Source organism: Lipotes vexillifer, unplaced genomic scaffold, assembly GCF_000442215.2.
Source record: "Lipotes vexillifer unplaced genomic scaffold, Lipotes_vexillifer_v1.1 scaffold230, whole genome shotgun sequence".
Lineage (NCBI taxonomy): Eukaryota > Metazoa > Chordata > Mammalia > Artiodactyla > Lipotidae > Lipotes > Lipotes vexillifer.
The window spans coordinates 6,646,110-6,662,297 of NW_006775143.1; the positions used below are offsets into that span (position 1 = coordinate 6,646,110).

A 16,188-nucleotide genomic window follows, 5' to 3' on the forward strand; every position below is an offset into this window, starting at 1 on the left:
CCTTTTTACTCTGTTGATAGTGTCCTTTGATGCACAAAAGTTCTTAATTTTGATGAAATCCAATTTGCCTATTTTTTCTTTTGTCGCCTATGCTTTTGGTGTCATATCTAAGAAATCATTGCCAAATGTAATTTCCCGAAGCTTTTCCTTTGTGTTTTCTTCTAAGAGTTTTAAGTCTTATATTTAGGCTTGATCCATTTTTAGTTAATTTTTTTATATGGTGTTAGGTAATGGTCCTGCTTCATTCTTTTGCATGTGGTTATCCAGTTTTCCCAGCACCATTTTTTGAAGATTTCCTTTGCCCATTGAATGGTCTAGGTACTCTTGTCAAAAGTCATTTGAGGGAATTCCCTGGCAGTCCAGTAATTAGGACTCCACGCTTCCACTGCAGGGGGCATGGGTTCGATCCCTGGTCGGGGAACTAAGATCCTGCGTGCTACGAGGCACAGCCAAAAAAAAAGTCATTTGATATATATGCAAGAGTTTATTTCTGGGCTCTCTATACTATTCCATTGGTTTGTATGTCTGTCTTTAGGCCAGTACCACACTTTTTAAAATTATTATTAATTTTTATTGGAGTACAGTGAATTTACAATGTTGTGTTAGTTTCTGCTGTACAGCAAAGTGAGTCAGTTACACATATACATATATGCACTCCTTTTTAGGTTCCTTTCCCATATAGGTCATTACAGAGTATTGAGTAGAGTTCCCTGTGCTATATACTAGGTTCTTAGTACCACACCGTTTTGATTACTGTAGCTTTGTAAATCAGGAAGTGTGAGTTTTCCAGTTCTTTTTGTTTTTCCTTCTGTATATCTGTCCCAATAAACATCATTACCATGTTCCAAGTTGTCAAGACAGAAATCTAGGAATAATTCTTGTCTCCTCCCTTTTTTCTTATCTTCTTGTGAGTCCATCATTAAATTGTGTCAATTCTATCACATTAATGCCATTTAAGATCATCCTTTCCTCTCTTTCATTAACACTGTTTAGCTTTTGACATCTCTTGTCTGAACATCAATTTTCTAACTCATTTTCTTGTCTCTTATTCTACCTATCTCCTTGCTCCATACTACTGCCATCATGTATTTCATAAAATGCACATCTGATCAAGGCACTCCATTTTAATGAACTCCCTTCTTCATCTTGCCATTTCAATTTCTCTCTTTTAATACACTCAGTTCCCTAGTAACTATCTTGCTGTTTGAGGTCCTTTTTCTTCCTCAGTGACTTGAACTATACCCTTCACTGTTTACTCTTGCATATTATCTTTTATTTTAATCAATTAATTATTTAATTAACATCTTTATTGGAGTATAATTGCTTTACAATGGTGTGTTAGTTTCTGGTTTATAACAAAGTGAATCAGTTATACATATACATATATCCCCATATCTCCTCCTTCTTGCGTATCCCTCCCACCCTCCCTATTCCACCCCTCTAGGTGGTCACAAAGCACCGAGCTCATGTCCCTGTGCTATGTGGCTGCTTCCCACTAGCTCTGTTTTACATTTGGTAGTGTATATATGTCCATGCCACGCTCTCACTTTGTCCCAGTTTACCCTTCCCCCTCCCCATGTCCTCAAGTCCATTCTCTATGTCTGCGTCTTTTTTCATGTCCTGCACCTAGGTTCTTCAGAACCTTTTTTTTTTTTTTTTTAGATTCCATATATAAGTGTTAGCATACGGTATTTGTTTTTCTCTTTCTGACTTACTTCACTCTGTATGACAGCTCCATCCACCTCACTACAAATAACTCAATTTCGTTGCTTTTTATGGCTGAGTAATATTCCATTGTATATATGTGCCACATCTTCTTTATCCATTCATCTGTCGATGGACACTTAGGTTGCTTCCATGTCCTGGCTATTGTAAATAGAGCTGCAGTGAACATTGTGGTACATGACTCTTTTTGAATTATGGTATTTTCAGGGTATATGCCCAGTAGTGGGATTGCTGGGTCATATGGTAGTTCTGTTTTTAGTTTTCTTTTTTTTTAGTGCTACACGGGCCTCTCACTGCTGTGGCCTCTCCCGTTGTGCAGCACAGGCTCCGGACACGCAGGCCCAGCGGCCATGGCTCACAGGCCCAGCCACTCCGCAGCATGTGGGATCTTCCCAGACCGGGGCACAAACCCATGTCCCCTGCATTGGCAGGCAGACTCTCAACCACTGCGCCACCAGGGAAGCCCTATTTTTAGTTTTTTAAGGAACCTCCATACTGTTCTCTATAGTGGCTGTATCAATTTACATTCCCACCAACAGTGCAAGAGGGTTCCCTTTTCTCCACATCCTCTCCAGCATTTATTGTTTGTAGATTTTTTGATGATGGCCATTCTGACCGGTGTGAGGTGATACCTCATTGTAGTTTTAATTTGCATTTCTCTAATGATTAGTGATGTTGAGCATCCTTTCATGTGTTTGTTGGCAATCTGTATATCTTCTTTGGAGAAATGTCTATTTAGGTCTTCTGCCCATTTTTGCGTTGGGTTGTTTGTTTTTTTTGGTATCGAGCTGTAGGAAGTGCTTGTATATTTTGGAGATTAATCCTTTGTCAGTTACTTCATTTGCAAATATTTTCTCCCATTCTGAGGGTTGTCTTTTCCTCTTGTTTATAGTTTCCTTTGCTGTGCAAAAGCTTTTAAGTTTCATTAGGTCCCATTTGTTTATTTTTGTTTTTATTTCCATTTCTCTAGGAGGTGGGTCAAAAAGAATCTTGCTGTGATTTATGTCATAGAGTGTTCTGCCTATGTTTTCCTCTAAGAGTTTGATAGTTTCTGGCCTTACATTTAGGTCTTTAATCCATTTTGAGCTTATTTTTGTGTATGGTGTTAGGGAGTGATCTAATCTCATACTTTTACATGTACCTGTCCAATTTTCCCAGCACCACTTATTGAAGAGGCTGTCCTTTCTCCACTGTATATTCCTGCCACCTTTATCAAAGATAAGGTGACCATATGTGCATGGGTTTATCTCTGGGCTTTCTATCCTATTCCATTGATCTATCTTTCTGTTTTTGTGCCAGTACCATACTGTCTTGATTACTGTAGCTTTGTAGTATAGTCTGAAGTCAGGCAGCCTGATTCCTCCAGCTCCATTTTTTGTTCTCAAGATTGCTTTGCTATTTGGGGTTTTTTTGTGTTTCCATACAAATTGTGAAATTTTTTGTTCTAGTTCTGTGAAAAATGCCATTGGTAGTCTGATAGGGATTGCATTGAATCTGTAGATTGCTTTGGGTAGTATAGTCATTTTCACAATGTTGATTCTTCCAATCCAAGAACATGGTATATCTCTCTATCTGTTTGTATCATCTTTAATTTCTTTCATCAGTGTCTTATAATTTTCTGCATACAGGTCTTTTGTCTCCTTAGAGAGGTTTATTCCTAGGTATTTTATTCTTTTTGTTGCAGTGGTAAATGGGAGTGTTTCCTTAATTTCTCCTTCAGATTTTTATCATTAGTGTATAGGAATTGCATGTTATCTTTTATTAAATGCACTTGATGCACTAAGCATCAAGGCAAAATTTAGTCACATTCAAAACCTTGTGGCCATTTTAAGCTTTTCCCAGAATTTATCAGTGTAAATATAGTTTTTCAATTTTTAATAAAATAAACCCAGAATGACTAAGGTTGTCACTTGAAAGAGAATTACTTAATGAAGTTGAAGGGATCTTTCTCTAACCTCTACTATTTGGTTTCCTCTGGGGAATTTTTTGCTGACTTTTATCATAAATCACCGGTAATCCTAGCATTCCTAACAGACAAATATGCCTATAATATCAGCAGGGGAGAAAAAGAGGAGGTATTTCATTCCAATGAGTTTGTGGGCTGCTTCTGCCATGGATGAGCTTTCATACGTGTTCCTTTAGCTTTCTTCCCGGTTCTTGGCTGTGTTTTGGGTAACTGAGTTTGCCTGGTACATATCATCTAGAGAAGTGAAGTATTCGTATATACCAGGCCGTCTCATAGCCTTGCACATAACATGCATTATACTTCTTGCTGAACCTGGATGTGACCCCAGAATCCTTTTCAACATACTGTAGTTCTCCAGGCAGTCAGCGCCAGTTGCTGAGAGCTGGCAAGGGGAATGGAACTAACCACCATCCCTGCTCTTTCCTCGTAGCATGTGCTCCCTGAGATCCATTGGAAAGCTTTAGGGTCATCCATTCCTAAGGTCATCTCTGTCTCTGCTGCCCACGCCAGTCCTTTTGAACACTTGGTGATCATAGGGCTAAACTGTAAGATGTTAGAGCTAGAAGAGATTTTAAAGATCGTGTGGTCCAAAATAAGAGATAAAACCCTGCAACTTGGAGGGCCAAAGTGTGTTATTTAAACTGACATCACATCACCCAATTATATGTGTTGCTGTGTTTTCCTTTATAGGTGAGAAGAAGCTCCTGTGCAGTTTGGGCTCAGGTAAAAGGTAAAACCATTTTCTGCCTAAGACTGTTCTCCTTATTTCTCCTCTGTCCACTCTGCAGCATCAAGTGTATGTTAATGAGATTTCTTTTTAAATTGTCACAGGTGACAAAAACACATCTCAGACTAGCCTACAAAAAAACATAGCTGAAAAGGATGAGGGGTGGGAACTTATGGAATTAGAACCAGAGTGGCATCACCAGGCCTCCAGAAACTGGGACTTGGGACTCAACACCATAAGTAGGACTGTCCCTTTCTATCTGTCTGTATCTCCTCTCTAAGTGTGAGTTGGCCTCATTTTCTTCTACTATAAGCTTTGTGGTAGTGGTGGTGGGGGAGGGAACCAGCTGCCCCAGCTTAGCCACTTCAGTGGGAACAGACAGTTTTTCAATTCAGGGAGTCTCTTCTCCTAGCTAAGTGACTAGCCTTTGGATGAATCACTATTAAGAGGAGATAGGGTAGTATGATTAGCCTACCTTGGGTTTGGGGCTTACTGGTATGGCTGGTTGCGGGCAGATCAATGTGATCAGCAACCTCACCAGGGTTGCATTGAGAGGGGGACATGATCCCCATCAGGAAGAGGCACAGAAAACCATGTTGGCAGACCAAAACAAAGAGCCACAAGCAGTCCACTACTTTCAACCATTTGGCTACTTAGCAAGTGCACATACATACACATACACTATTTAGAAAAACACCCTCCATTAAGAAAGTGAAATTATCCTCCATACAACCACATATAGAACCCAAGTAGAAGACAGCTCAAAGGTGGGTCTCTTACTGAATCCAGCTCCAAGACCAGGGTTCCTGGGGCTGATCTGTCCCTCTTGATCTAATTAATCTAGATGCGCTTCTCATGATCTGTTAGCAATCTATGATTAATGGCAAACTTAACCATTCGCAAACCACAGTATATAATATGAAAGGGAAAGGTGGATAATCACAATAAGTACGTTCATTTAGAAAGGAAGAAAAGATAAAGAACCGTGCAGTGGCCAGGGGGCCCATAACAAGACCACATCCTGCTGGACAGGAAAAGCAAGCATCTCCTGCCCTGGCAGCAGAATGGGTCACTTGGTCAGTTAGTTTGGCTGCCTCGGGCTCTGCCTGATGGGAGACCAGCCTTGTCCCTTTCCTCCAGAGCCTTCCCTAAGAGATGCAGAGAGAAGGAGCCCCACTGAGTGCCTACAACTTAAACCTTCTGCTTCATGGGGCAGTTATCTGGGTGGTGGAGTTGCCTTAGAGATTGAGCAATCACAGGTCCTTGTTTGCCAGGCTGGGGTTTCCCTGGCAGTACATTTCTCTAAACCAGCAGGCAGCCAGCCACTGGATTTGATTCATAAGAATTCCATTAGTTTGTAGCTAATACCAGAAATCTTGTCAAGTTTATGACCTTTTGAGTCTGGAACTTTTCCTTGTGGTTCATGAATCCTAGCAACAGCCTGAGGAATTCTGCTCTTAGCCCAGAGTATCGGTTTAACTCCTTACATCCTGTCCCTCACCTCAGAGCATCATAAAACAATAGGCTGGGGTGCTTCCAGGAGGGTTCCAGTGGATGGTGCCTTACAATTGGGGGATTTGTTACCCTGTCTGTTGAGGGTACCTAGCAGGAAATGTTTGGGAGGAACCTGGAGAAATAAGCTTCCTTCGTTTTCAGCTTATCCCCTAATCTCATTTCCCATGTCTTTATCTCTACTCACACCAACTTCAACAAGGGTAGGGGGCATGGATTTTCAACTGGGCAAGGCACATTACCTGACTGTCAGCCATCTTGGATTGCAGATTGCCAGGCAGCAAGGGCCTCTCTCTCTTTTTTCAATTTTCTTGAGAAAATAATTTACATATAACGTTGTGTGAGTTTAAGGTGTACAATGTGATGATTTGATTCATGTACTTGTTGCAAAATGATTACCGCAGTAAGGTTAGTTAATACCTCCATTACCTCACATAATCACCATATATATACGTAATCCATGTATATAGGTATATGTATATATTTATATATATAATTTGTGTATATGTATGTGTGAATATTTAAGATCTACTCTCCTAATATCTTTCAAGTGTGCAATACAGTACTGTTAACTACAGTCAACATGCTGTACATTAGAATATGTCCCAGGACTTAATTATCTTACAACTGGAAGTTTGTACCCTTTGACCATCATCTCCGTTTCCCCCACCCCCAGCCCCTGGCAACCACCGTTCTATTCTCTATTTCTATGAATTCAGCTTTTTTAGATTCCATGTATAAGTGAGATCATTCCGTATTTGTCTTTCTCTGTCTGACTTATTTCACTTAGCATCATAAGTGAGGGCCTCTTTTTTTTTTTTTGCATTTTCTCTCTCTATATATTTAACATCTTTATTGGAGTATAATTGCTTTACAATGGTGTGTTAGTTTCTGCTTTATAACAAAGTGAATCAGCTATACATATACATATATCCCCATATCTCCCCCCTCTTGCGTCTCCCTCCCACCCTCCCTATCCCAGCCCTCTAGGTGGTCACAAAGCACCAAGCTGATCTCCCTGTGCTATGCGGCTGCTTCCCACTAGCTATCTATTTTACGTTTGGTAGTATATATATGTCCATGAGTGAGGGCCTCTCTTAACAAAGATGTGCGCTCTTACATTTCTGCGTGCAGATAGACTAAGCCCCCTTTCTTAGAATTGAATGATGGCCACAAAAAACAATCATGCATTCCGACATCTGGAAATCTTTCTGCCAATCCATTCCCTGAAGCTTTAAGGGCGGGCTGGAGTTCCTACAGGAAAAGAGGTGCTTTTACCAGAAGAATGGAGATGTGCAAGCATCATGGACAGGCACAGATACAATAGCTTCCAGAATCCACTGCTTTCAGCAGCTGTTCAGTGTGATTAGCAAACTCAAACTGGGTAGAAGAAATGGCCAAAGAGCTGGCTACAGTCATTCTACTGTGATTAAGTTAACAGGAAGGATTTTGCTTTGGAAATAGCTAAGTGGCTTTTGGCAGCACTTTTTCCCCCTCATGTTGAAAGAGACTGAACCTTTGAATTCAAGCTACTGGAAAGAGCTGAGATAATAGAAAACCCAGTTATGTTGAAATTTTGAAGGCAGCTCTAGCAGATATACGTCTACATACAAAATGGGTTGTGCGCTCACCTGGCAGTGTCCTTTTGCAAAAATTTTGGAGCCTGCCATTTCAGAAAGTAATTTGGAGAGAACTAGAATCCAAATAAGTCCTCAAATTGTTTCAGTTTCACTCATGCCAAGCAACAGCCCCACTCTTGCCTTTGCTCTCTGATGAATTATGCTATTTACCTTTTGCACATTGCCCCTAAAAGAGCTTTGTGATGACTCTCAGGGAGCCAGCAGTCGGTTTGATGGGAAGTGCAGAGGCCTGGGCTTCTTTGCCCGAGTCCTGCTACTAATCAGCTGAGTGTCTTGGAAATTATATTTAACTTGGCTGGTTCTCTGTTGCCTTCCTCCAAGATCTCTGCGATCCCTTCCAGCCCACAAAGTACTATGATTCTGTGCTTTCTTGAGTCACAGAGCAAGGTCATTTGATATATGTGAGATGATGATAAACTGTAATCAGGGAACATCCTTTAGTCATGGGCATGAAAGCTCTGAGTCATTAGTGACTACTCCTCTTTCCCATTTAGCCCACATTTTGCACTTGGGCAGACCTCTCTGATTGTCATTTCTGTGTTCACTCCCTGAGCAGAGGCCTTTGGATGACTGGCCAAGCCTCTTTCTCATCTCCCATCACAGTGTTCAGGCTTCCCTCTTCACTCAAGCCTACACTACCCCCTGACATGTTCCCTCCACAGTTCTCCAGTATTTCTTTTTCTGCTTTCCAAGGCCTCAGTTGGACACCAATGTACCCTCCTGATTGCATCTCTCATTCTTCTCCATTCAAACCGATGTGGCAGCTCTTCTCTGGATATGGCCCTTGCTTTCTCTCCTTAATGTCTTGCTCATACGATTATGTACTTACTTCCACCTGGATTGCCCTATAACCTTCCTGTAATTTCTGTTTATTACAACCCCTCCTGTTCTTCAAGATTGAAATCAAATGCCATCTCCTCCTTGACACTTTTTAAAATTTCCTCAACAGGGCAGGATCTCTCTCCCTCCCTCTCTTTAGCCATTCTGCCATACTTTTGAGTCACTGGTATACTTGTTTTTTCTTACTAGATTTCATACGCTTGAGAGAGAGCATTTGAAGGGCTGGAGCAGTGCCTGGCACACAGTAGGTGCTCAGTCAGAATTTATTGAATTGAGTTGAATGATTACTGGGGAACCAACAGTACAGTCTGGTGAGAAAAGAAGCATAGTGGGTACAATACTTATCAAATAAGCCAGAGAAGATTAACGTCAGGGTATAAGCTTAGTGTGTACATTATCTATGAATATGCTATGTGCATGCATGTATACACATATACACTCACACTCATTTCATTTTATTTTTTTAAACATCTTTATTGGAGTTTAATTGCTTTACAATGTTGTGTTAGTTTCTGCTATATAACAAAGTGAATCAGCTATATGTGTACATATATCCCCATATCCCCTCCCTCTTGCGTCTCCCTCCTACCCTCCTTATCCCACCCCTCTAGGTGGTCACAAAGCACTGAGCTGATCTCCCTGTGTGATGCAGCTGTTTCCCACTAGCTATCTATTTTACATTTGGTAGTGTATATATGTCAATGCTACTCTCTCACTTCGTCCCAGCTTACCCTTCCCCCTCCCCATGTCCTCAAGTCCATTCTCTATGTCTGCATCTTTATTTCTGTCCTGCACCTAGGTTCTTCAGAACCTTTTTTTTTTTTTTAGATTCCATATATATGTGTTAGCATACGGTATTTGTTTTTCTCTTTCTGACTTACTTCACTCTGTATGACAGACTCTAGGTCCATCCACCTCACTACAAATAACTCAATTTCATTTCTTTTTATGGCTGAGTAATATTCCATTGTGTATATGTGCCACATCTTCTTTATCCATTCATCTGTTGATGGACACTTAGGTTGCTTCTATGTCCTTCCTGGCTATTGTAAACAGACCTGTAATGAACATTGTGGTACATGACTCTTTTTGAATTATGGTTTTCTCAGGGTATATGCCCAGTAGTGGGATTGCTGGGTCATATGGTAGTTCTATTTTTAGTTTTTTAAGGAACCTCCATACTGTTCTCCATAGTGGCTGTATCAATTTACATTCCCACCAACAGTGCAAGAGGGTTCCCTTTTCTCCACACCCTCTCCAGCATTTATTGTTTGTAGATTTTTTTTTTTTTTTTTTTTTTAGCAGTACACGGGCCTCTCACTGCTGCGGCCTCTCCCATTGTGGAGCACAGGCTCTAGACGCACAGGCTCAGTGGCCATGGCTCACGGACCTAGCTGCTCTGCGGCATGTGGGATCTTCCCGGACTGGGGCACGAACCCGTGTCCCCTGCATCAGCAGGCGGACTCTCAACCACTGCGCCACCAGGGAAGCCTTGTTTGTAGATTTTTTGATGATGGCCATTCTGACTGGTGTGAGGTGATACCTCATTGTAGTTTTGATTTGCATTTCTGTAATGATTAGTGATGTTGAGCATCCTTTCATGTGATTGTTGGCAATCTGTATATCTTCTTTAGAGAAATGTCTATTTAGGTCTTCTGCCAATTTTTGGATTGGGTTGTTTGTTTTTTTGATATTGAGCTGCATGAGCTGCTTGTATATTTTGGAGATTAATCCTTTGTCAGTTGCTTCGTTTACAAATATTTTCTGCCATTCAGAGGGTTGTCTTTTCGTCTTGTTTATGGTTTCCTTTGCTGTGCAAAAGCCTTTAAGTTTCATTAGGTCCCATTTGTTTATTTTTGTTTTTATTTCCATTTCTCTAGGAGGTGGGTCAAAAAGGATCTTGCTGTGATTTATTCAAAGAGTGTTCTTTCTGTGTTTTCCTCTAAGAGTTTTATAGTGTCTGGCCTTACATTTAGGTCTTTAATCCATTTTGAGTTTATTTTTGTATATGATGTTAGGAAATCACACTCATTTTAAACCTTCATAATAGTGGTAGGAAGAATTCTAATATGGCCTCACAAATTCCTGGTCCTTGGGGTACACCCACTTTCTCTCAATTATTCATTCAAAGGCCATTCTAGTTTTTGCTGTGAAAGGATTTGAAGATGTAGTTAAAGTCCCCAAAAGGGAGATTATCTGGATGGACCTGACCTATTCACATTAGCCCTTTAAATCTGTGTCTAGAAGTCAAAGACAGGGGAAATTGGAGATTCCAAGGGAGAGATGGATTTGACATAAGGGTTTCTCCTGCTGGCTTTGAAGACGGAGGGGACCACGTGGCAGGGATGCGGGCAGCCTGTAGGAGCTGAGCGGCCCCTGGCTGACGGCCAGTAAGAATATGGGGACCTCAGTCCTACAACTGCAAGGAACTGAATTTAGCCCACAACCTGCATGAGCTTGGAAGCAGATTCTTCCCCGCAGCCTCCAGAGGGAAATGCAGCCCTCTCAACATCTTTATTTCAGCCTTGTAAGACCCTGAGCTGAGGACCCAGTCACAGTGTGCCTGAACTTCTGACCCATGGAACTATGAGCTAATAAATGGCTGCTACTGCTAAGTTTATGGTAATTTGTTAAGCTGCAGTAGAGAATGAATTCAATAATGTTGTTGACTCATCAGGCTCTACTTATCTCTAAATTAGTTTTCTACTTTGATCTTCTTTGCCATCTCCTACTCCACAGGGGATTCAAGCAAGGGAACCCTAGAATAGCAGAGAGAAATTTAACACACTAAATAGAAGTCACAGTGCTAATTATTTGTGCCTTTTGGGGAACAGAATTGTTGCTTTCAGGAAATGACCCTGCTGGTGTAAATTCATGAAAAAATGTCCACAGCCATAGGAAGTCCTCAAGCTGTCACGAAGTCTGAGCGTAGGAATAGGGCCTTTCTAACTGGCTCTTCAACATCTGTGATATTTCCATTAGTGAAAAGGTTCAAGATAAGCCCAGGGAATCCCTGTCACTCCTCCTGAGTACTATACCTCTTCGGGGAGCCACCCTACAGAGACTGGTGGAGTTTAAGCCTCATGGATTTACTCGCTTTAAGAATGAATCACTGAGAATCTGGGATATAACACATGGTTCACTCACTTGGGTTTCTAAAAGAATATTCTACAAGTGATTGAGAAGAAAAATAAGTATGGTTTCATGGCATGAGACCATGGAAGGGAAGGTAACCAGAGGATGACAAAACTCTGAAAAATGTAATTCACATTGGCCACTTATACATTTTCTCAGTAAGGAATTAATGTGGGAAGTCCCTGAAGAAGCATGTGGTTACACCATGATTGGATTGACTCATGTTCACAGAGTACATATATAATGTAGAAAAAAAGACATATAACCAGGAACTGTTCTACCAGCAAGAATTGTGCCTGGAGCTACAACCCAAGTCATGTTATACAGAATGAATAAAGATGATTTCCCAGTACATACCTCGAGAGTAAGGAATAGTTGGGCTTCCTGCTAAGGGTGAAAGATGTCCTCTTTGATATTTGAAAACTAGAAAAGAACTAACTGCTCTCCATACATTAAAGTCTTCTGCCATGGATGAAGCACTAAATTCTAGTAGGCGCACACAATTTGCAAATGAGATGGATAAACCACTGCAAGTGATCTTTGCGGAATCTTGACGAAGAAGTGAAAAGTGGGAAGACAGAGGATGAGCAAAGGGCATGGAACTTTGTGAAAGGGAGGTAGATTTTGCAAAGTGTACATGATGATAACTTGAAGTCAAGGCCAGGCACGGTCTTTAAGAGATGGCTCTGTGTCCACCTGGGAGAAGAAGCCGTAGTTCCCAGCAGTCAGCATGGGACTGTGAGCAGATTGGATGAAACTGCTCTTCTTTCTTCTGGCACAGAGTCACTAAATGGTCAGGGAACTGTGGCAAGCACAATGGATTTTGACTTCAGCCAACACTTAACAATGCCCGGTGGACAGTGTGGGGAAATGAGGGCTGGGTGTGAGCTTAGAAATGGCGGGATGACTACGCAAGTGTTGCTTATTAATGAGTTGATGTCAAATCCAGGCAGGTACAGAACGTGGGTCAGTGTCCACAGTCATCTTCAGCTCACCATCATCATAAATCAATGACTCAAAATCTATAGAGGAAAAAAAAATCTGTAGAGGATGAAACTGTACAGGACAAAATATAGAGATGATGTAGATGATCAACGTTGGGAGGAATACTGGGTAGACTACATGAAACGAACAGTGGAGGAAAGCACCAGATTCTTTCCACCATCTCCAATACTGTGGTTTCTCTTAAAAACAAAAACAAAACCAAAAAAACCCTAGGGAATTTAGTACACAAAAATGGCTTCTCAGTGTTTTAATTTGCATTTTTACTTGTAAGAGAGAACAGTTGATCAAAGATTTATCAATCATCTGTAATCATGTTTCATACATGATTTACCTTTTGATAGAATTTGTTTATCTTGCTATTGAGGTACTTGCCTCTTTCCTTATTCATTTGTAACACTCTATACGTTAACTCCTTGCTTATTAATTATTCTCATTATTTTACCCAGTTTTCCGTTTTCCCTTTAAGCTTACTTATAGTTGTTTTTGGTATACAGAAGCGTATGGTTTTTAATGTGGTCAAATCTCTCATTCTCTTATTTTAAGGTTCCTGCATTAATAAATATGCTTAGAAAATTCTTGCCTGCTTTAATGTTAGATGAGTATTCACTTACATTTTGTTCCAGTTCTTTAAAATTTCAGTTTAAGTCTTTAATCCATCTAGATTTTGTGTTGGTATAGAGCATAAACTCTAGTGATCAAAATTACTTTATTCTAAATGGTTAGCCTATTTTCTCAACTCTAGTTATGAATAATGTATCATTTCTCCAATGATTTGAAATAGTAACAAAAAAACAACAATAATAATTAATAATAGCTAAAATTTGCCAATTACTGTGTACCTGGCACAGTTCTAACATGTCGTAGCATTTATTTATCACAGTAACCTCATAAGGTGGGTATTATGGTTATGATTCCCATGTTATTAAATCATCCCTCTGTGGGGAAAGTGAGGTACAGAATGGCTGAATAACTTGCCCAAAGTCACACAAGTGGGGAGTGGTGGTGTACAAATATAGACTTGGCCAACCTGACTCCAGGATTCAAGCTTTGAAATTCTTTTATATACTTGGGGTTGTTTCTGGGCTTTCTGTTTTGTTCCAATGTATTCATTCCTATGCTGATACTGTGCTGTTTTAATATCTAGTAATTCAAGTCACTCCTTTAATTTTTTTTCTTTATTAATTTCTAATTTAACCAGAACTCCTCCTCCCGTTTTATAATACGGCTTCTTAAAAATGTCAAGGCTTTTTTCTTCTGAATACCAAAAGTAGCCAAACAATACATGCCATGTTTTTCTAGAAAGTCTCTCTCTTTTTTTTTTAAAGAATCAATTTTATTTATTTTTGGTTGCGTTGGGTCTTCATTGCTACACACGGGCTTTCTGTAGTTGTGGCGAGTGGGGGCTACTCTTCGTTGCAGTGCGCAGGCTTCTCATTGCGGTGGCTTCTCTTGTTGCGGACCATGGGTTCTAGGTGCACGGGCTTCAGTAGTTGTGGCACACAAGCTCAGTAGTTGTGGCTCACGGGCTTAGTTGCTTCGTGGCATGTGGGATCTTCCCAGACCAGGGATCGAACCCGTGTCCCTTGCATTGGCAGGTGGATTCTTAACCACTGAGCCACCAGGGAAGTCCCTCTAGAAAGTCTCTTGACAACGTTTTCTGAGGTAATGATTTGCCAGGCTCTTTAGCAAGAGATATGTTCCATGGCTGCTTTTGCTGGTGCCAGCTCTCCTGTAGAGTCGCCAGTAGAATCAAACTGCTCTCAACCTGGTTGTAGAGATCTGAGCAGTGCCAATCAGTAGAACTCTCTGCAGTGATAGAAAGATTTTAAAGCTGTGTTGTCCAGTATGGTAGCCACTCACCACTTGTGGCTACTGGGCACGTGAAATGTGCACTTAAAATAGTATGACTGAGAAACTGAGAAACTGAATTTTAAATCTAATTTAATTTAAATTAATTTAGATTTAGATAGCCACATTGTGGCTAGCGGCTACTGTATTAGACAGCACAGAATTGATGATGAAAAAGTTAAGTAGCTTGAACTGTTCTCAAATGTGCTACATTCACTGCCAGGGAAATAAGTCATCTATATTTTGAGGGTCTCAAGTCCAGGGGCTATTTTTCCTCTTAAGCCCCTCTCCCCTTACGGTAACAGATGTTTGCTTTTGCTGTTTTCAGCTCTTCAGTGGCAGTGTTGGATTACCCAGGGGGAGCACTAAGCATATGCCTGGTGTATCGGTAAAAGGAGGGTACAGACAAATGAAATACAGTTGGCCCTCCATATCTGCGGGTTCCACATTCATGGATTCAACCAACTGTGGATTGAAAATATTCAGAAAAAATAATTCCAAAAAGTTCCAAAAAGCAAAATTTGAATTTGCTGCACACTGGCAACTATTTACCTAGCATTTATTGAATATGTTGTATTTACAGCTATATACATAGCATTTATGTTGTATTAGGTATTATAAATAATCTAGGGCTTCCCTGGTGGCTCAGTGGTTGAGAGTCCGCCCGCCGATGCAGGGGACACGGGTTCGTGCCCCGGTCCGGGAAGATCCCACATGCCGCGGAGCAGCTGGGCCCGTGAGCCGTGGCCGCTGAGCCTGCGCATCCGGAGCCTGTGCTCCGCAACGGGAGAGGCCACGATAGTGAGAGGCCTGCGTACCGCAAAAAAACCAAAAAATCAAACAAAAAAAATAATCTAGAGATGATTTAAAGTATACAGTAGGTTATAAGCAAATACTACACCATTTTATATCAGGGACTCGAGCATCTGAGGATTTTGGTATCCAAGGGGGGCCCTGGCACCAATCCCCCATGGATACTGAGGGATGACTGTAATTTGATATTCCAACAATGACAACTGCAACAAATCATCTGGAAAAATTTGGAATTGATTGTACTCCCTTAAACTTATTCCATGACTTGGTGGTATTTTTATTTTTAATTCTGTACATGCAAAGTCAGCCCCCCAAGATCTTCTCAATGTCTGGTGGCACCATTGTACAGATTTTTGTTCTTCCAAAGAGGAATTTGAGCAACCACAGCCCGAGGCCCCATAATCATCAGCCTGTGGAGGAAAGATCTGGGCCAGCACCCCTGACTTCTGGGAGAGAACATGACCCACTCTGCTGCAGAAAGAGCTGGATTCAGATCTGCACTGGGAAAGCATGGTGCTGTGGTCAAAAGCAAAAACCCTGAAGCCAGGAAGCTTGAGTTTGAATCCTGGCTCTGTCATTTACTAGCTGGGTGACCTTGGGCAAGTTTCTTAACCACTCCATGTCTGGATTCATCATCTATAAAATGGGAATAATAATAGTACCCAGTGTAATAATACCTGGTGCTATTATTATGGTACCCAGTGGGTGGTTAGGAGAGGTTTTAGAACAGTGTCTGGCACATAGTAAGTTCTAAGTAAGTGTTTGCAAGTTAAAATGAGGTCTTTAGTTTAGAACATGATGCCCTGACTTAGTCACTTGACCCAAATGTACAACTCAGATGTGCGTGTTTCTTCAGTTAACAGCCAGGGATCTCCCTGGAGTTGACATGTGATGCACCTCTGAATAGAACATACGAATGTCTTTCAAAGAGCTTTTACATCAATTTTCTTATTTTATCTTCACGGCAACCTGCTGAA

The 16,188-nt window shown here is 41.0% G+C and overlaps 1 protein-coding gene across 1 annotated transcript in view; it reads left to right on the forward strand.

The window, feature by feature from the left end:
- SUSD1 (sushi domain containing 1) overlaps positions 1 to 16,188 on the forward strand; it is a 135,065-nt gene that overhangs the window by 107,294 nt on the left and 11,583 nt on the right. Inside the window, exon 15 of the mRNA XM_007449808.1 lies at positions 4,382 to 4,421. Coding sequence (XP_007449870.1) covers positions 4,382 to 4,421 — 40 coding nt within the window. The remainder of the gene's footprint in view (positions 1 to 4,381; positions 4,422 to 16,188) is intronic.